This window comes from Conger conger, chromosome 12, assembly GCF_963514075.1.
Source record: "Conger conger chromosome 12, fConCon1.1, whole genome shotgun sequence".
Classification (NCBI taxonomy): Eukaryota; Metazoa; Chordata; class Actinopteri; order Anguilliformes; family Congridae; genus Conger; species Conger conger.
The window spans coordinates 11,809,498-11,830,589 of NC_083771.1; the positions used below are offsets into that span (position 1 = coordinate 11,809,498).

A 21,092-nucleotide genomic window follows, 5' to 3' on the forward strand; every position below is an offset into this window, starting at 1 on the left:
GAGGTTTGCCATTTTTTGTAGCTATTTCATAGGTTCCAATAAACCAGAAAAGCGTAGAAAAGCATTTGAATCCAAAACTATGACGTACCTGACCCAGGACTGACTGGGATATCCTGCTATTGCCACACATAAAGGGTTTAACCATTTAAAGAGGGCAGAGGTCACTCAAACATAAAAAAACAAGCAACAGATTATTGTCCAGTATCTTTGGAATAACCCTAGTAACAGTAGAGCCAAGATGGCTGCCACTGATCGCCGTCAGATGACGGAAGAAACCGTTTAATCTGCAGCTACGTAGCGCGCTATAGCTCGGGAAACCTAAGAATGAACCTCCTGATGATTTAAGCTGCCGTTATTCCTGTTACCTTGGGCGCCGGTGATAAAGTGGACGCTGCAATATCAGGGCGGAGGCTTTCGTTGCAGTGACTGCACTTTGAGAGAGTCAGCCGCGTAGCGACGCAGAGCAGAGTTATGCTTTCGGTTTGAAAGTCGCACTTAAAAAACGGCAGGTGGGGAACGGCCGGCTGACGGAGCGAGCCAGGCGCGTCACCTCAGGTTACCCGAGAGAAGCGGCTCGGTGAACGGGGTTTAGGATGAGGCGGGGTGAAACGAGCGAACGCAAAGGCGCGGGGTATCGTACGGGCTAATACGGACGTTTTGCTGGGTGGACGAGCTCTCGTGATCTGGCACTGCAGTCCTGGCAACGGCTTCCCCCCCGCCCCCCCCCCTCCCCAACTTCCTCTCTGATAAAATGGTGGATGAGCAGGGCCAGGCTTGTGTGTGTCTCTCCTCCGTGTTTCACACTCGCTCCGCGTCTCTCCCGCTAGCAGGACATGTCCAGGGTTACCCCCGTGGGAGGGGCGGCTCCGCGGCCACTAGAGATGATCGTAGGCCGAAGCTGAGGAAGGAGCGGTCCGTGAGGCCGAGTTGTAGTAATAGGGTGAGCCTGTAGAGGGAGACAGAGAGCCGGTCAGTCACCATCTGCAACTGCTTCCCTGTAGACTGGTCTTCTTCAAAGGAAAGCTCTCATGTGACAATGTATGCGCAGAACAGAGACTGGTCCATAGGTTTTTTTTACACTTTGTTCAGACTCAGACAAAGCAGAGTGGGTTAGAGATGGAGATGGGATCACGGTACACAAAGTATAACTATCGTGGAGACGAATCTAACCCCCAGCCACCCGTTGAGGGTTAGCTGTCTCAGGACTGTGCCCTGTGGTCTCCAAACTGTGTTTAATGGCAACACATAACTTTTAGGGTGGCAGCAGGAATTAAGATACCCATAAAAGCAGTTTCACAATCAAAAAATAAACAAACAAAAAAAAATGTGACAATGAATAAGCCTGTATAAAAGGTGTATAAGAAGCCACATGTTTCGTGTGCTTAGACCATACTGTGATGTAATAATGACATCATAGAAATGCAAAAAGTAGTGCTGGACAATCTGACCCATGACCCCAGTGATGTCAGTACCCAGCACTGGGGGTGGAATGTCATGTTACTCCAGAGCCCCATGGAATCCTGCCCCTAACGACTGGTTTCCAAGGGTGGAGTTACTTCCTAGTACAGGAGTCATGTGACGGAAGCTTGTGGCCACCATTTAGTGTCTAGAGTTGTGTGCGCTAGCTTGGACCGGTGTTCATAAGTTAGTGGAGAAGACTAGTGCTCTGGTTTTTAAAGAGCTGTCAGTCATTCAGAAATTCTCTTGTGGTGTTGGTGAAGTTTAGACTGAACTCACCCAGGATACTGGAGTTGCTAAACCTCCAAGCTTCACTGTATGGTGTGTAGGCCTGGCCAGAGTAATCCGCTCCTGGAGATAGAGAAACACACACACATTAGCGTCTCACATGACACACACACACATTAGTGTCTCACACACACAACATACACATACTCAAACATAGACCTGACTGCTAAGCGCACACGTAATCACACCTACATAGGTAAGAATCTGATGCACACCAACATACCCTTTCCTTCCATTAGGTGGTGAATATGGCGGATAAACAAACAGAGATGTATTTGTGCGTGTGGATACCCTTGGATGGCGACAGCCTGGTGGGCTCTGGCCAGACCAGACGTGTATTTCACTGGCGGTTTAGCCAACTGGTAAACCATTAATCTGTCTGCGGTCCAGGTGGGTAAAACCCCACGGCTCATTGGTGCTTTAGTTAGCCTTCTCGCCTTTTTTTACCCCCCACGCGGTCCTCCCTTCCCCTCTCCTCACTTCCTCTCTCATCCCTCCACGCCATCCCCTCCTCTTTTTTTAAACATTCCGGTATTTAATTGGTAATTACGAGGGGTGGGGTGGGGTGGGGGGGGGGATTGAATTTGTGCTTCACCCGCAGGCTCCCCCCCCCCCCCCCCCACACACACACTCTCTCTCTCTCTCTCTCTCAGGGAGTAATTGTGTATGAGTGCTTCCCCATAACCAGCCCACCCGAAAAATGATAAATCAGACGCTCTCATTTCGCGCTTGGAAGGGCAGACTTCAAATAAAAAAAGCACGCCGCACGCATCGGAAACCCCCCTCCCTCCCCCCCTCCAGGGCCAAAGCCCACTGCCACCCCCAGCTGTCCTCTCCCAGGGCCCCCCCGGTCCCCATGGAGACGCGTGGTGCGCGCACTGAGCTGGGGGGGGTGCAGGGGGTAGCAGGGCGGAACCCCCCCCAGCTGGTCCTTTGTACCCCCCAGGGCCCTTATGCCCGGCGCACAGTTCACAGTGGAGTGGGTTACCCATTAACCCGCCTCTCCCTCCCGTTAATCACACTCCTCTCCTTCTCTTTCCCCTTTCCCCCTTCCGTCCCTGACGCCAGGGAACTTTACACGATTTATTTAGCTAATATCTTTAGGAAGCGCAGCACATTGACCTGCTACTTGTATGATCATTACTAATAACGATGATGATTATTCTCATCACATTAATTGAACAAAATATTGATAACTAATCATAACAGTTTTTGTCAGTGGATTAGTTATGTGGGGATGATGTAGTTTCTGTTGTTGTATGTGGTGGTTTTTTGGTGTTAATCATACGGTGTTACTCTACGGTGGTGTTAATGCAGTTTAGACTGGTCTCTGCCTAGGCAATTCTGTATTGTCAAACAGACTGAGTGAGGTGCATCCTACACAACCCCATTTACTGCTGCTGCTGGATTAAGCAGATTTATTTAAATGACTCAGAATAGAGACATTCCTAATTATGGCCCCTAATTAGCCAGTCCTGTGCATTAGTTTGGCTCTTTGACTTTGCAGCGATAAGAGACGCATTTACAGCAGCTACCATTGCAAACCCATCAGGAATGGCTGTCCTGTATTTTATATCAATTACACTGTATGACAGGCACATATACAGAAGAGTCAAATCATACTGAATGCTATTTTATACCACATGACAGACACACGTACATAGGGAAGAGTCTAATCTTACTGAACACCATTTTATACCTATTACGTCATATGACACCCGTCATACATACAAACAGAAGTTTGATCACAATGAACGCTCAACGGTTGTCAAGGTGTAATAATTCTTCTGTCATTGTGATGCTGATATTACAATGCTTGGAACATGCTAACAACTGTAATGGAACAGGAAAGTAAACCTGTAAATACACAATGTTTAAAAATACTCCCTTGGGCATTTGTCATTTAAAATGCTTTAAAAAAGAGTTGGCAATGGCAACAATTTGACCTTTTGGTTTTCTGAAGTAACGCTACGGTGGAGAGTGAGCCCTTACCTGTCACCATGCCGGTGATGGCAGCGGAGGAGTACCCCGTCTGGCCACTAGAGGGGATGTGTGGCGGATACCCTGGGAGGGTGGAGCTCACCATGTCCCGCCCTAAAGTGACAGACAGGTGCTATGAGCCAATAGCCTCTCAGGCCTTTATGCATAAAGAATCAGGATTCCACACCAACTACCAACACATTGTGCAGACCGTGTTCCTTAGTGAATGATGTCAATGCTGACGGGAGAAGCCATCTTTAAAGTGTCTGTTGGTTTTGTCATTAATTCTGTCTGTTAAAGACTGGGTGCACATTAAGGCTGGAGGTCTATGAAGATAATTAACTGCCGTCCATTATTTTGTTGGATCAAACAGTTTGCAGTGGACAGTTTTTGAGGGATTCTGGCATTGTGCTCACTGCTAGAATGGGGAAACCTGTATGACAGGTAACCATAGCAATGAGGCGGGACAATGATCAGGTTACCTGTTATGATTGGCTGGCTGGTGAACTGCCCATAAACCGGAGCATGATGGGAGAATGAGTTGAAGGCATGCGTGAAATGGGAGGAGCCCCCGCAGCTGCCACTGTTGGGGGCCAGGATTGGCTGCAGCTCCAGGAAGGCGGGGTTTGGTGCCGTGTTTGGGGAGGGGCTGGAGCTAGTCGTCTCGGGGGACAGTTCCTGTTTCAGACAAAGCGGGAGGGGCTTTCGGGGGTCTGAGGTGACCGGGCAAGGGGTGGGTGAGTGAGTGAGGGAGCGAGACAAACAAAAAAAATCATGAAGAGCTGCAAATGTCTCGAAGATGACTCAAATCAGAACTGACAAAACAATTGTGGAAAATGGTTTCTGGGGTTATGTTGTGCGAATGGTATTGATGGATCGAATCGGAGGCGAGTTCTGAACCAGACTCTAAATCCTCCCCTCTAATCTATTGGCTTGGGGTTACGCCCGTTATGTTCTGTTTCTCTGACCTGAGCATGAGGGCCATTCACAATGCAGTGTTAAACAGTCAGAGGGCAGTAAACACTGGTAAACAGAACGCACATTCCTTTGACAATATAAAATATCAAAGGAAGGTGCGCTCCTTATAATCAGGGGGGGAAAAAAACAATCTGATTCGCCCCATTTAGACCTGGTTGTTTCATGTGACTTGTATCGAGATAGTAATATATGATTTAACCACATAACATTGACACTTGGTAGTCAGATGCGTCTCCAGTCAGCCTGATTTTTTGCCCATAAAATGCGAAAACCTGACAACCCACTTCCTGTTTTGTTCAGTCTCTCACAGTGCAAAGATGGTATCCGCTTCCAAAATGCAGGCTTAGTAAAATTTGTATTTAGGGCCGTAACTATGTTCTCGGAGCTTGTTAATATCATTTACATCATAAAATATGTCAAGGATCTATTGGGATGGTTTAACTCATTAACTGCCCTGGGTGACATTTTAACTTAAAAAAAGATTATAATAGCCTCTGAACATGTCAAACATGAAGATAATGCAATCTATATTGCAAACACTATTCATTAAATTACTTGTGGAAAGCTAATTTCTTTAAAATCAGTATTTGTCACATTTGTCACCCAGGGTAGTTAATGAGTACTGTTAAAGGTGCAATAGGCAATTTCGGCCTTCAACGGTCAGAGGAATTCCAGCAAGAAGCACCCCCAAACCACAACACTGTTTATCCCTCCCCCTTCCCTGTGAATGCGCTGAACCCACCCCTTGGCATTGGCTGAGGCAATTAGAACCAATTTTCAACCAATGAGCTTGAATTATTGTACAGCTCATGTTCATACCATGAGTGTCGGTCTGTCAACTGTATATTATGAAATCCAAATTTAAGGACTATAAACACAGGCAGAGGGTGAGTCAACATGTCAGTGAGCCTTTTTCAATGTTAGGAAGGGATTTACAATGGTCTTGTAACAATGTTTTAACACAATAATCTTACCTATTGTAACTTTAAGGCTTAGCTCAGAACTGGCTGTTATTTTTTAGTTTCAACCATTTCAAAAGCTTTCCGATTTATACCCTGACTCTTGGGTTTGTTGCTAGGCGCCCAAGACCAATTTTCTGTGCCCTTACCAGCCATTACAGCATAGCCCTGGTGCGCGGTCAGGTTCCGGCCAATGGCAGCGCTCGATGCTGAGAGGCCCACTTTCCCCTCTTCCAGGCTTCCGTTGATGAGCGAGAGAGAATACAGGGCCTGAGGGGTGAGCAAGAGAGGGGCATTGTGGGTCAGAGTGTAGTTCCAGTACTAGTACAAGAACCTATACAGATTATGTGCAGTCCATGTAAAATTCTGTGTGATATGCCTAATGGAACTGAAATATAGTTTTTAACTTAATACTAGAAAGGATACTAGGAAATGGCCATGAATGTGTGGTACTCAAATACAAATAAATAATTATAATCATTGCTTAACCACAGCTTGTGTGGCTCACTCAAATCACACAGATTCACATTTCACTGAAAACGCTCTCCCTGTTGGTCAGGGGTCACCAACCCTGTTCCTGGAGATCTACCACCCTGAAGGTTTACTTCAACCCTGTTCCTGGAGATCTACCACCCTGAAGGTTTACTTCAACCCTGTTCCTGGAGATCTACCACCCTGAAAGTTTACTTCAACCCTGTTCGTGGAGATCTACCACCCTGAAAGTTTACTTCAACCCTGTTCGTGGAGATCTCCCATCCTGAAGATTTTCCATTCTACTATTTAGCAGCTCAATAAAATAAAAACAATTGCACTTATGATGACTGTATGTTTAGAACAGCACTTAATGTGTATTTGACTAGTTATGGATGTGTTGCTTTAACTTGTGGAAGAATCTATGCACTTATAAATCACTTTGGATTAAAAGTGTCTGCCAAATGACTAAAATGTAAAAAATGTAAATCTGAAGCTGTTGATTGAGGTGTGCTTTGTTAGGGTTGGAGTGAAAACCTACACGACAGTAGATCTCCAGGAACAGCGTTGATGAGCACTGCTGTTGGTTTTGGCCGAAGCTAGTTCTTTTTAACACTCAAAAGTGGGTTTACTCAGACGCTGAAACGTAAACGTCGCTGCCGCCCCCGTGTCCGATCGAGGGAGAGGCCACGTACCTGCTCGGTCTTCCCGGGGGAGGCGAAGGCGTCGGACGGGTAGTGGGGGCGCTCGAACCCGCAGTCCAGGTGCTGGGGGGGGTAGTGCTCCGGACGGAGCTGCTTCCTGGGGCCGCCCCCGCTGCCCTGAGAGTCGATGCTGTGCCGACAGCTCTCCTGGTCGCCTGGCAACAAGGGGGGGTGATTTAATTTTGGATGAGATGGTGCTTGATTTGGTATTTCCGAGGGGGGATTTAATCATCGATGCGGCACAGCTTCCAGGCGGCTGAAGGTTATGAGATTATGTGTGTGGGGGCAGGCAGGGAGGCGGAGGGCCTGTGAGGTGTCACAGTGCTGGAGCTGAAAACATGGCTGTGCCAACAGTGGCCAGTGGAATTGCCGCATGGTCCGTGATTGGCCGTAAAATGGCGTCTGAGGACGTGTATGTTAAACTGGGGTGGGGGTATGGTGGGGGGCTGTGGGGAGGGGTGGGGGGCTGTGGGGAGGGGTATAGTGGGGGGGTATGGTGGGCTGTGGGGCTGTGGGGAGGGGTATAGTGGGGGGGTATGGTGGGCTGTGGGGAGGGGTATAGTGGGGGGGTATGGTGGGCTGTGGGGCTGTGGGGAGGGGTATAGTGGGGGGGTATGGTGGGCTGTGGGGAGGGGTATAGTGGGGGGGTATGGTGGTGGGCTGTGGAGGGGGTGGGGGGGTATAGTGGGGGGGTATGGTGGGCTGTGGAGAGGGGTGGGGGGCTGTGGGGAGGGGTATAGTGGGGGGGTATGGTGGGCTGTGGGGAGGGGTATAGTGGGGGGGTATGGTGGGCTGTGGGGAGGGGTATAGTGGGGGGGTATGGTGGTGGGCTGTGGAGGGGGTGGGGGGGTATAGTGGGGGGGTATGGTGGGCTGTGGAGAGGGGTGGGGGGCTGTGGGGAGGGGTATAGTGGGGGGGTATGGTGGGCTGTGGGGAGGGGTATAGTGGGGGGGTATGGTGGGCTGTGGAGGGGGTGGGGGGGTATAGTGGGGGGGTATGGTGGGCTGTGGAGAGGGGTGGGGGGCTGTGGGGAGGGGTATAGTGGGGGGGTATGGTGGGCTGTGGGGAGGGGTATAGTGGGGGGGTATGGTGGGCTGTGGGGAGGGGTGGGGGGCTGTGGGGAGGGGTGGTGGTACAGTTTTGGGCACTGGGGGGGGGCGCACACTCACTGTCATCGTGGCTCCTCTTGCTCTCCCCTCCAGCTTGGGGGAGCCCCAGCAGGCCGCTGATGGAGTAGGTGGAGCCCAGAGAGTCAGACTGCGGGGACTCAGGAGGGGTCACTGCTGAACTGGGGACTGAGAGAGGGAGGGAGAGAGGGAGGGAAGGAGGGAGAGAGAGAGAGGGAGAGATGTCAATCGACCTGTGGTTATAGCACACCCCCACATCATACTCCAGGGGAATGCTGGGGTTTGTAGTTGTGCTTGGCTGGGCCGGACAGATCATGCTCGCTAGGTCTGCTCATTACTCAGGGCGCCTGGCACTCGTACTCTCCTGAGCTCTCTGTAATGCCAACTGCACTGCCAGTGAGGAGCGGAGGAAAGAGATGGAGAGAGAGATGGACAGGGAGAGATGGAAAGAGAGAGATGGACAGGGAGAGATGGAGAGAGAGAGATGGGGAGAGTCTTTCTTTAACCCGAACCCTAAGCCTTTGCGAGAGCAAATTGCTTAAATGAAATGTGTAAATGAAAATGTTTTGAAAAACTTCAAAAAATTAGATTGTGCAGCATGATGCCAACATTGAATCTCGGGAGACATTAATGAAAAAAAGGAACAAGTGTTAAAATCTTACACTTTGTAAAAATGTGTTGGTTCATAAATACAGTACTGTGCAAAAGTAGTGTGTCAGTAGAAAAGAGCAAATTTGGAATTTATGTGGAAGAGATATCTTTAGCATTCTGGTAAATTAAGTAATAGACCACTTTTCAGATAAAAACTTCATCGAGGCTGTCTGGGATTACCTGGAGAGCCAGAAGAAAGTGAGGCAGCCAAAACTTGCAGGAGAACTGATATCACATTATGCATGGAACACTACCAGCCAATTGTCTTATAAAACTGCAGGACAGTGTACCTCATCAGGAATCAGAGAGAGCAAGAGAGAAATGCAGAGGAGAGAAAGACCGATAGAGAGAGAGAGAGAAGGAAGGAGAGAAAGAGGGACAGATATGGAGAAAGTAGGAAGGAGAGATTTAGATAGGTAGAGAGGGACTCGCTGACTTTTCTGGCCCAAAGACAGAGAATCAGACAAAGAGTGAAGGGGAGAGAGAGAGATGGAGAGAGAAGGAGGAGAGGAGGAGAGGAGGAGTGGCGGGGAGGCACTCACTGAGGATGTGTCCGGGACTTAGACCCTTCCCGTCCAGGGGGAGGTTGAATGGCTGCTGCACTTTGGTCCTGATGATCCTGGAACAGAGAGACCAGCACCAGCATTTAATCCCCTCTCCTCACCTCTTTATACCTCTTATACGCAGATGCACACTGACATACTCACTCCTCCTTCAGAGATCAAACACCTGTCTGACATTAACCCAGGCATCTCAGCGTCTGTGTCTTTCTTAGTGCTACGAAAACTGTGCCCCATTCTGGATTGAAACGAACAATCCTCTGGTTAGGATTTGACATTGCTGGTTAACCCTGCGCTGTAGAAGGTGTGAATATAGCGCCCTGTATAGCGCCTTGGCAGCGCTGGTTAACCCTGCGCTGTAGAAGGTGTGAATATAGCGCCCTGTATAGCACCCTGTACCTGTTGATGGAGCTGACGCTGGGCACGGTATCGCTGTCACACACGCCCTCAGCCAGCAGCCGGTCCCTGATCTCCCAGGCGAACATGGTGGGGTTCTGCCTCTTGTACTCCCCGATCTTCTCCACCACCTTGGGCGTGGCCACCTTGGGCTTAGAGCCGCCAATCACTCCCGGCTTAATACTGCCCGTCTCATAATACCTACAAGGAGAGAGAGAAGGAAAGAAAGGGAAAGAGAGGGTGGGAGGAAGAAAGAAGGAGAGGGAGAGATGAGAAAGAAAGCCATTAATTCATTACTTTTTCCCTTCTGCAACTGATTTGGTGGAAATATAACAGGTCAGTGCAGATTTGTTGTGTATTGTGTGTACATTCATTACAGCATACAGAAAGTATGCTATATCAGTGTGTAGAGTACATGCAGTGTGTTGCCTGTACGCAGCGTGTAGTGCATACAAGGTCACGGTGGTGTGTCTGAGGTCACGGTGGTGTGTATCAGGTCGAGGTGGCATGTATGAGGTCATGGTGGCGTGTATGAGGTCACAGTGGTGTGTGTGAGGTCACAGTGGTGTGTAAGAGTTCGCGGTGGTGTGTGTGAGGTCAGGTGGTGTGTATCAGGTCACGGTGGTGTGTGTGAGGTCACAGTGGTGTGTAAGAGGTTGCGGTGGTGTGTATCAGGTCACGGTGGTGTGTGTGTGAGGTCACAGTGGTGTGTATGCAGTTGCGGTGGTGTGTGTGAGATCACAGCAGTGTGTATGAGGTTACGGCAGTGTGTACGAGGTTGCTGTGGTGTGTATGAGGTCACTGTGGTGTGTCTGAGGTCGTGGTGGTGTGTGTGAGATCACAGCAGTGTGTATGAGGTTACGGCAGTGTGTACGAGGTTGCTGTGGTGTGTATGAGGTCACTGTGGTGTGTCTGAGGTCGTGGTGGTGTGTGTGAGGTCACAGTGGTGTGTAAGAGGTTGCGGTGGTGTGTATCAGGTCACGGTGGTGTGTGTGTGAGGTCACAGTGGTGTGTATGCAGTTGCGGTGGTGTGTGTGAGATCACAGCAGTGTGTATGAGGTTACGGCAGTGTGTACGAGGTTGCTGTGGTGTGTATGAGGTCACTGTGGTGTGTCTGAGGTCGTGGTGGTGTGTGTGAGATCACAGCAGTGTGTATGAGGTTACGGCAGTGTGTACGAGGTTGCTGTGGTGTGTATGAGGTCACTGTGGTGTGTCTGAGGTCGTGGTGGTGTGTGTGAGATCACAGCAGTGTGTATGAGGTTACGGCAGTGTGTACGAGGTTGCTGTGGTGTGTATGAGGTCACTGTGGTGTGTCTGAGGTCGTGGTGGTGTGTGTGAGATCACAGCAGTGTGTATGAGGTCACGGCGTGCTCACCGGCCCAGGATCTTGCTAACGCAGCCGTGGCTGACCCTCAGCTGGCGGGAGATGTCGCAGGGCCGGATGCCCTGGTGCGCCATGTCCACGATGCGCTGCCGGATCATCTCCGGAAGAGGCCGTCCGTTTACAAACATTCCGCCTAGTTGGTTAAGACCCCCATGGCCTGGGGGGGAGGAGGGATGAACACGCATGAGACTCCCGGCAGGGCAGACACACTGAGACACGCACAGCACATCTGAGCCACAGGAACGCAGTGAATACAGCGCTGAGCTGCAGGAACACAGTGAACACAGCGCTGAGCTGCAGGAACACAGTGAACACAGCGCTGAGCTGCAGGAATACAGCGCTGAGCTGCAGGAATACAGCACTGAGCTGCAGGAACACAGTGAATACAGCGCTGAGCTCCAGGAACACAGTGAATACAGCGCTGAGCTGCAGGAACACAGTGAACACAGCGCTGAGCTGCAGGAATACAGCACTGAGCTGCAGGAACACAGTGAACACAGCGCTGAGCTGCAGGAATACAGCACTGAGCTGCAGGAACACAGTGAACACAGCGCTGAGCTGCAGGAACACAGTGAACACAGCGCTGAGCTGCAGGAATACAGCGCTGAGCTGCAGGAATACAGCACTGAGCTGCAGGAACACAGTGAATACAGCACTGAGCTGCAGGAACACAGTGAACACAGCGCTGAGCTCCAGGAACACAGTGAATACAGCGCTGAGCTGCAGGAACACAGTGAACACAGCGCTGAGCTGCAGGAATACAGCGCTGAGCTGCAGGAATACAGCGCTGAGCTGCAGGAATACAGCACTGAGCTGCAGGAACACAGTGAATACAGCACTGAGCTGCAGGAACACAGTGAATACAGCGCTGAGCTGCAGGAACACAGTGAACACAGCGCTGAGCTGCAGGAACACAGTGAACACAGCGCTGAGCTGCAGGAACACAGTGAACACAGCGCTGAGCTGCAGGAACACAGTGAATACAGCACTGAGCTGCAGGAATACAGCGCTGAGCTGCAGGAATACAGCACTGAGCTGCAGGAACACAGTGAATACAGCGCTGAGCTGCAGGAACACAGTGAATACAGCACTGAGCTGCAGGAACACAGTGAATACAGCGCTGAGCTGCAGGAACACAGTGAATACAGTGCTGAGCTGCAGGAACACATTGAATACAGCGCTGAGCTGCAGGAACACAGTGAACACAGCGCTGAGCTGCAGGAACACAGTGAACACAGCGCTGAGCTGCAGGAACACAGTGAGCTCCAGGAAGATATGTACTTTCAATCCTAAAAACTGGGTAGAGGGACAGCAATGACCTTTTTTTAAAAATAAGAATAAAAACAAAAACATGCCCAGAGCTGAACTGCAATTGCTTTATTCTGTTTTCAGTTTAAATGGCCTTTTAAGGGGTTGCTCAATGGAAGTATTTCCAGAAACCCAATAGTACTATCTATCCATCCACATAGTTTCGCTGAGATTTGATGAATTTTCTGTATTCGAGAAAATAAATGGCAATCTCTCCAAATATAACGCCAAAGTTACTCACAAACATCAACAGAGGTCAGAAATGCGCATTTTAATCGAGAACTATTTATCCTGCTGCCAGAACGTGCAGAAGCAGAAGTTTCTGCAAATGTGCACCAGTGTTCCGGTGTCGGCCTGTGTACTTTAGTTAGCGAAATTATGCCAGGACAATAGGAACGCCGGACTATGTAGAAGACATGGACACTGCCCCAGAATACTGCTGTTTGCGAGTAACTACATTATATATAAGTATTAGATTTGCTGTTGAGTTTAATGTACATTTTTAGCACATTGATTGCGAGAAAATAAAGGGTCCATAGTTATCATGGTGAACTGTGTCCAAGGAATTAGTCAAATCTAGAAAATGTGTTACATCTCAGCAAAACTATCTGGATGGAGAGGCATTACTCTAGGTAAGTGGAAATATACTTTATTTTTTATATTTTGGTTGAACTCCCCCTTAAGATTTCAGTGGGAATGCATTTGCATCAACCAAAGCAGCTTACCTGTTTATACACACAGTTTACCTGTTAACATTTTAAAATCTATTTACAATTCCATATTTAATCTTGAATGTTCAGTTCAGCCTTGGTGTACACCAGATGCGGAGCATTTTCAGTACTTAATTTAAACATACAAACGTATGCTTCACTGCTCATTGTAAAACCTGCTTTAACGTTCCATATTTCAGAGGCTGCATTACGCCAGTGATTGTAATGTTATTATTTTATCATTATAACTCCGGTGAAGCTAATGTCCTCACACTGAGAGGAAAACAGGCTGAGCTCAGGGAGAATATTATTTTCTTAAAATGATTCATTGAATCTCAAAATCATTTTAGAACTTGTCTCGAGCTTTGAGTTCATTTATTTGCTCAGGTGACGGTAGGTCGATGAACCCAAGGGAAAGTTCTAGAACTACACCGTGTAGTGGCGTTCATAAGGCAGATGGTTTTATTTAATCTTTGAATAACCTTTGGTTCAAAGTGATGTCTCCTTGCTGCATTTGTGGTGCTCTTATGTCAACGAGTTCTGCCAGATCCATACACAAGCCACACGGACATGGGAATTTTGGTCCTTTTCCATGGTGTCCTTGAGTGTTTGGAATTGTGGATGCTTGGGAATATATATACAGGAGCCGCACAGTTTATAGATTTAATATGTGTGCTGTTGGATTCAGTTGATATTGGCTTTGACTTTTCCCATACCTGGTGAATCCATATGAAGCCAAATGTATTTCTTCAACATTTCCTAAACTTTGGGGGGAAACGCTGAACCTTTTTTTTCACAAATTAAAAACACAATATTTTTTTATTATAATTATTTTTATCCAGCATAAAATTGTCTGCAAGAATTTACCAGACCTGTAATTAGCTGTAATAAAAGAATGAGCAAAACATCCAATAGCATTTTTTAAAGAGTGAAAAGTAAGGTAACTGACCTATCATGTCGGACCTAGCAAGAATTTTGACAGCCTCTGGTCTAGACAGCTCAGTGCATGGCTTCCACATTCTACAAGTTGTATGATCCGTCTCTGATCTCTAGATTCCGTTTTCCTGGATGCCTATGGGAACACAGAAGGAGGGGTTTGAGCAGGTAAGCCTGCGTTTCTAGATTTGACCCAGCAATCCCGGCATGCTTAACCCCAATTGCAAACACTCAATCATGGTCTAATTGGTGGGGATGAAAATGCCCGATTTTATTCGCAAGCTACCGAACATTTACGGATTCATTACAAAGATGTTTCTCGTCCGCTAACGTGCACATGATTATATTAGTTGATGTTGGTACGATTGCATTTGATTATTAGATTGTAAAAAAAAAAAGACTGAAAAGACTGGCATTTGGAAAACTGTATAGATTTTACTTTTATATGTTATGTTATGCAACTATTTTAGGGAGTTATTTTAATCAATCGATGCCTCACTCTGTATTGTGACACGCGTATTGCTGTCTCGTTGAGTCATGCTCTTTTTCTTGGATGGGTAAATTGTGTCTGTCTGATAAACTTTATATAATACCACAACTTTATATAATCTTGTAGACCTAATTGTTTTTTGTTTTGTAACGCGCTTGCTTGCTTTCCGTGTTTGTGCTCGCATCTAAAGTTTTAGCCGTTTGCTGTAAAGGGGAACTGTGCTGAATTAAGTATTGTATAAGTCTGTCGGCTGGTACGAACCGTATAAGGAGCCTGTCCTGACTATTATTATTCTCTTTGTAAATCATTTACTTCCAAAGCGAAGTACACAACCTTTTCATTAACTCCTTGTGGCAGTTAAGTTTTTACCGTCCTTGTAGCGATGTCCATACATGTCTACATGGATCATGCTGACATTTACGCATTGGCCGCCGAACTTTAATGACTCTCCGACTATTGTTGTATGCCGATAGCTTAATATTTCATACATATTCAGTTGCCTATAACTCATACAACATTAATTAAAACGTAAATTAAGGCGTGGTGGAAAGAAAACGATGACATCTGGTAGGTCTTTCTACCTGAAACCGGATAGGTTATTTTATATTACCACGGAACTACCAGGGGTCTCAGCGGTTTGCATCAGTGACTCTGAAGAGGATCCCCTGATTTTTAATTTAACCTATTCATTCACTTGTCTTCGGGTTCCCCGCCTCCTTTTCTTATTTTCTTCGACTTCATTTACACATCAGACGAGAGCCGTGCACGGACTGTCCGAACGAGACACACACACAGTGGAAGCCTGTTATCTGCGTGACATATGGTGTTGTGGCCGAACTGTTAGTAATCTGATCGTTGCACTTCTTATTGATGACGTTTGTTGTGTTGAGGATTTTTCCAAGTACTCTACCTTTATTAAAGTTAACATTGTAGACTATTAGATTTGCGTGTTCCGCGAAAATAAAGTCGCTCTGCAGTATGAGCCAAACTGGCAGAGATGGTGCATCGAAGAGGTCCATCTGAAACGTGCTGAAGAGATTTCATTTCGACCACGTTGGACCGAATACAAGCACTGGACCAATACATCATGGACCAAACGAGTCTCCATATTGCGCTATTCTTCGCTAATAAATATAGACCGACATCTTTTCAGGAAGTATTTTAATGACTATATCACGCTTCGCTTCACTCTTAAACACTAAATCTAAAAGCAATTTGAGTCCCCGGAATTGATTCTATACAGATTATTTTAAATATTCCTTCAGAGAAATTAATGTGAGCCAAGCCTCTCAGGAAGGCATTCGTTGTGTTCGTTGTGAACTCGTAGGTCTCACCAAACTGTCAAATAATAGCTAAATTTCATTAGTGTCTGCAGAGGCCCCCTTTCAAAACGAAGTAGCCCAATACGAGGAAAATATAATTTATTTTAAACAAGAATGCTTTTCAAATGTAGAGGGAAAGTCATGCTTCCACAGAGCAAACTATATAGAATATGAAACCGAAGTAGCTAAATTAAAATGAACTGAACTTTTGGCTGTCCGTGAAAATGGTTGTGGGAGGGGACAAAACGATGTCTTCGAACGTTTAGGTATGCTTAAAAATAGTAACCGTCCGCAAAATGTTTGTAAACAAGTTGGCCTTATATATTCAAAATCACGTTTGTGTTCCTATTGTGCTTCGGCTTGAAGTGTAGGCCAATACAGGTCTTATTTAGTTGCCTGGTGACCTAATAGTCACACCCAACTCAAAGTCTGTATGTATGTAAACAGCGTAAAACATTTAGATGTATTATTATATTTATTTATAGCCTATGTCTTATATATATATATATATATATATATATATTTATATATTATATGTAGCTAGGCCTATTTATTTATTTAGCATGTTACTGGTTATCTATTAACAGGAATAATAATAATAATAATAATAATAATAATAATAATAATAATAATCAGTATTCTTGTTGTTCTTATGGTTGTTATTATAAATATCATCACCATTATTAGCCTATTATTATTATTATTATTATTATTATTATTATTATTATTATTATTATCTAAAGTATTACTGAATACAGACTAAGCCTTTTTTTCTTTTAGGAAGCAAACCCATATGTGCTTTGATTCTTTGGCAAAGTGGTATGGACACGCTCCTATTATCGGAGTGACCAACGTCAGCAGAGTAGAAAGAACCGTACCCAGATTCTGTAAAAGCGTTCTGCATTGCAACTTAAAGCCGGCAAGCCTTGCCAATTTCCTTACAAAATGCGTTTTTTTGATTTTGGACCCGGCCAACATGTTGTGATACATAGTAAATAATTTCCGTATTTCATTTGTCATTGAAAAATGACGGAAACTATAAAGTGGGAGGTCTGAGGGACGACAGGAATGGCGTAAAGCCGCACTGAATTTTAGGAAAAATACCTGTCTGTAGTCTATTAGCCTATTCAATAATGCATTTCTTGTACTTTGCCATTTTGGCCGCATTTACGATGACCTGCTTTCATAGAAACCATGAAGGAAGATATGACAGAATTGTATAAGCTGTAATCACAGCTGAATTGATCCGTATGAACTGAAATGTTGTGTCGGGAGTTCACCAACCACATTGGTGAAGTTTGGTTAAACACATTTTTTTAATCACATTGACTGTAGCCCAACTCTCTTTAGTCTGTTAGCCTACCGGAAACATCTTAAATCAAAGCGGGATAATGTGCACAATGGAATATATACATACACTATACAAAATAGCGAGAGGCCCATATACAAACACATAAATACCATATATAGGCCTATAGACTATAGATATTTAAATTGTAGTTCTTAGTAAAAACACATGCACATAATGCAAGATTGTGCTGACATTCATCGTGATGATTGTTTAAAATAGGTCACTCTCAGAATGAAACTTTTTTTCGTGCAATGATACCCACGTTTGACTTACAGCTCACTCTACTGCTCACGTCTCTCTCTTGAATTCAACCGAGGAAAAAAACATTGGCTTCATGCTTTATAATTGTATTCACCTATACATTGAATCCGTATAAATCGTTTCTATAAATACACCTGTAAAATGTCGCCTAATCTAGAAAAATGAATATCGCCTACCCGAATCATTTTGCGTCCAAATCAATAAAAAGATGAATGACTATAGCTAGTGAGTGCCAGAAGACAGAATATAGGGTACGGAAAAATGAGTCGCCTTAAAAACATAAACAAGCAACACAAACACCCAAATGGAGACATCCCTGTCGATCAATCATTGTCACAATTAAAGTGACAAAGACCAAGAGATACAGATCTATTTCTGATCTTTAACAATTTACCAAAAACGAACCAGCAATTAACTTTCAAGAAAGGCCATGCCTCTCAGGAAACGCTCTTTTCAAAAGAATCCTAAGAGATAGTAAAGCATCTTTCCTGACAAATTTACCACCCACATTAGAATTAGCGCGCAATTGTTCTCAACCTCGGGGTTCAACTCACAGTATTGTTTGTGCTCAGTCGACGGCTTGGTTTCTCATTGCGTCCCCTTGTTCAATTCGTTTATTACAGGTCTGTTAGATAATTTCCAACATTACACTGACATGTTGATGGAATGTGACACAATGCCCAAGAAAATAAAAACACCACTCAGTCCGGAAAATAGACTGGGCTGAACACTGAATTAAATTTACTGACATTTCACCCCACTTGGAATATTCGCCCGTTCCAAAGTCTTGCGTTTTGTTGAACAAAAGTTTGAATTGCCATTCGACACTGTAAAATTATGTGGACAGAACGGCAATTTTCCGTAAACAGAATATTTGTCATTTTTTTCAATATAAACACAACACTTTTGCAACAGAACTCTTGCAAGACAATTTAGTTATTAAATAACCTATGGCCGTTTTCATTCCATTCGTCCAAAGTAGACCGTTAAGTAATTTAATTAAATTTCGCATATTGATGGTTGCAATTAAGAATTAGCGACAGTTAAATGTTTACAATAGATCGTCATTTATTTTATCAGCTGTGTCACTTTACGCATCGTCTCTTAGGGCATAGCTCTACTCGGAATTTTAAATGAGAAATCAGAAACTCTTGTATTTGCAATAAAACAACACAAGTTATAGCTAGCTATAGCTGACGGATGTTTTCATTAAATCGCAGTATCACCAACAATTAATGAGATTGAAAAACTCCAGTACTGGCAACCGTTTTTATTTTTAGATGGCCATTATAATCATTGTTATTGAAGAGAACAGTTGAACGAGGCATGGGGCATAATTGTAAAATATAACCTTTCGGTCTGCATGAAGTCAGTGAAGCACTTCCAAAAGACCATTACCATTGCATTCGCTGGCCTGCGTGAAATTTTTTTCGAATTATAATCATGCTTGTCTGGACAAGTATTTTAGAAACAAAGATGATTCAGTGCATGTCCTTAACTTTGACCATCAATGAAAAGCAATAATTACTTTTTTTTACCCTCTCTCTTCGCAAACACTGTTTGAAACGTGCCGCTATCACCGTCAACTCGCTAAACTCAGTTCACAAAAGAAAGTGTAACATTTGTGTTTACAAACACTGGTTTAACACCGGCCTAGAAGTACAGAAAGGCGTAACATGAATTATTATTATGAATTATGTACGTTGCAATTAGAAAATTGCTAATTTATTTGTCCAGCACATACACACACGCACACGCATACGCGCGCGCGCACGCACACACACACACACACACACACACACACACACACACACACACACACACACACAGATAGATAGATTCTGTACCTCGTCTTGTAATACTGGACATTGTCCTGCGCCTCCTGCTGCAGTGGTTCTTGGTCCTCGCTCTCCGTTAGTTAACTGTGTTTTAAGTCCATGAAGACTGTGCCCAATGTAAACTGACCTTGTGCGCAAATGAATCTGCGAATGGACACACTTTTATGGTCAATGCTGCACAGCCACTTTAATTAATAAACTTATTTAATTCCATGCCATGCGTATATTTTATGTTAAATTAAGACGCGCATTTCTTACAGACCGATGACAATAATTATGATTTGTTAAAATAATTACTATTCGCAGGTGCTACTACCCGCGATATTATTTTTCGATTTTCTATTGCTTTCATCCTCGTCATCACGCTAAAAGACTGTCTACTCAGTTTTGCCACCATGTGCACGCGCTCTCAAACTCTCGTTCTTTTTTTCCCCCCCCATTTACCTGCGCTCTGTAGAAACGGAAACGTAGATGTCCTCGTTATTATCCAAAGTCACGCAGAAAAGCGGTCGAAATTCGTACTGCGCAGCACCTTGTTTGACAACATCTATACTTCAGAACAGCATTCACGGTAACCGAAGCCTTCGTAATCGTCATCAGCTTTAAATGCCTGTAATCAGCTGCCAGTGCTAACCGCGGTTTTAACACTCCTGCGGACTGGCCGGGAAGACGGTACGCTGTTGCCATTGGATGATGGATGTAGGGCAGGCGTGGTGTTTACCCAATAGAGGTGTGGCTGTTGAAAAGGGGTGTACCGCTAATGAAACCACATGGATGAATAATTTTTGATCGTCGTCATCCCTTCTTCAGTAACTTGCATGCAGGGCAACTCCGGATCTTATCTTGTTTTCATCATTAGACCCCAACAACATCCGTCCAGAATCCGCCCAATACGATCTCTCACAAACGTCAACGTATGTATGAAGAGTTTATGGTCAATATATATGGTATATATATATGCCAAATGTGTCAAAGCATATTTAGCATGTTACGGGTTTCGGTTTAGGTTGATGTTATGTGGAACTTTGTTTAATATGAACAATTTGGCATCTATATGCCTCAACCAAGGAGATTTATTAAATAGAGGCCTAAACAAGAGCTGTAGACTGAACCCCATTGTCGCCTAGCTGGCCTTGCTTACACCTTTTTATTGCCAGCTGAAGTGAATGAAACATAGACCCACTTTTAAAGAAGACAAGAAGGCAATACATCAGTGCAGCACCCATGCTCCCTCATTACTGAGACGCAATAATCCACACGCAGTATAAACTCGACAAAATAGCTGTCTTATTCTGGATTGGATTTATTCACCATTTGGCACCATTCCAAATGCCATGTTTCTTAACATGAGAGAACGATGTCATATAAATCCTACTTAAAACAGTTTCCGTGATTGTGGAAGCAGACCTCATAAGCGCAATGCTTGGTCCACTTGACTTAATTAGATGAACATACTCATGTGTGAAGCTCGGGAAGGGAAATAGTCTTCAAGCAGAGCTGTGTATTGTTGACGAAATATGCTAGAGATTCTGAATTATATTTCCAATACGTTTATGAAATGTTGGCATAAATAAATGCAGAAATTGATCTGTTTTTTTTCCAGAATGCAGATTGCAATACCGCGTGCATGTCATTTCAGTGAATCAAGCATAAACTATGATAAAATGATACCTCGTGATTTGTAAAACATTGAAGTTCAAAATGGAAATTCTGACGCAGGATATGAATACTAGTTCAATACTATGTTCATTTGGAGCCTCCGTCTGTTTGTATTTTGCAGTTAGAAGAGGGCTGGGTATATATCGTGCCATAACCTGTGTATTATTTAGAATATCCATTCACCTTTGCAGTCTTACATCCTCGCGCTTTGAGAAATGTCAAGTGGAATGACGTCATACGAAAGGTGTTAGGCCAAACCGA

The 21,092-nt window shown here is 45.0% G+C and overlaps 1 protein-coding gene across 3 annotated transcripts; it reads right to left on the reverse strand.

Moving 5' to 3' along the window:
* Window positions 1-752: 752 nt before the first annotated feature.
* Window positions 753-19,764, reverse strand: pax8 (paired box 8). Of its 3 annotated transcripts, XM_061263099.1 has the most exons (12): window positions 19,617-19,764; window positions 19,182-19,316; window positions 10,948-11,113; window positions 9,576-9,773; window positions 9,159-9,235; window positions 8,008-8,133; window positions 6,830-6,993; window positions 5,813-5,933; window positions 4,209-4,439; window positions 3,739-3,840; window positions 1,738-1,809; window positions 753-946 (listed from the first exon to the last, which is right to left on the reverse strand). In XM_061263099.1, exons 2-12 carry the CDS (start codon window positions 19,201-19,203, stop codon window positions 876-878), a joined length of 1,350 nt encoding a protein of 449 aa, XP_061119083.1. In that variant the 5' UTR covers window positions 19,204-19,316; window positions 19,617-19,764; the 3' UTR covers window positions 753-875. The 3 variants fall into 3 exon arrangements, with proteins under 3 accessions (XP_061119083.1, XP_061119084.1, XP_061119085.1); XM_061263100.1 differs by lacking the exon at window positions 19,182-19,316; XM_061263101.1 differs by lacking the exon at window positions 4,209-4,439.
* Window positions 19,765-21,092: the final 1,328 nt, after the last annotated feature.

Excerpts from the sequence above, each read along its gene's own strand:
- pax8 (XM_061263099.1), bottom strand. The coding sequence starts at position 19,203 with ATGTCCAGTATTACAAGACGAG. Across the intron at positions 9,774-10,947 it reads GTTAGCAAGATCCTGGGCCG|GTATTATGAGACGGGCAGTA; the intron begins GTGAGCACGCCG and ends CTCTCCTTGTAG. Across the intron at positions 1,810-3,738 it reads CATCACCGGCATGGTGACAG|GAGCGGATTACTCTGGCCAG; the intron begins GTAAGGGCTCAC and ends CTCTATCTCCAG.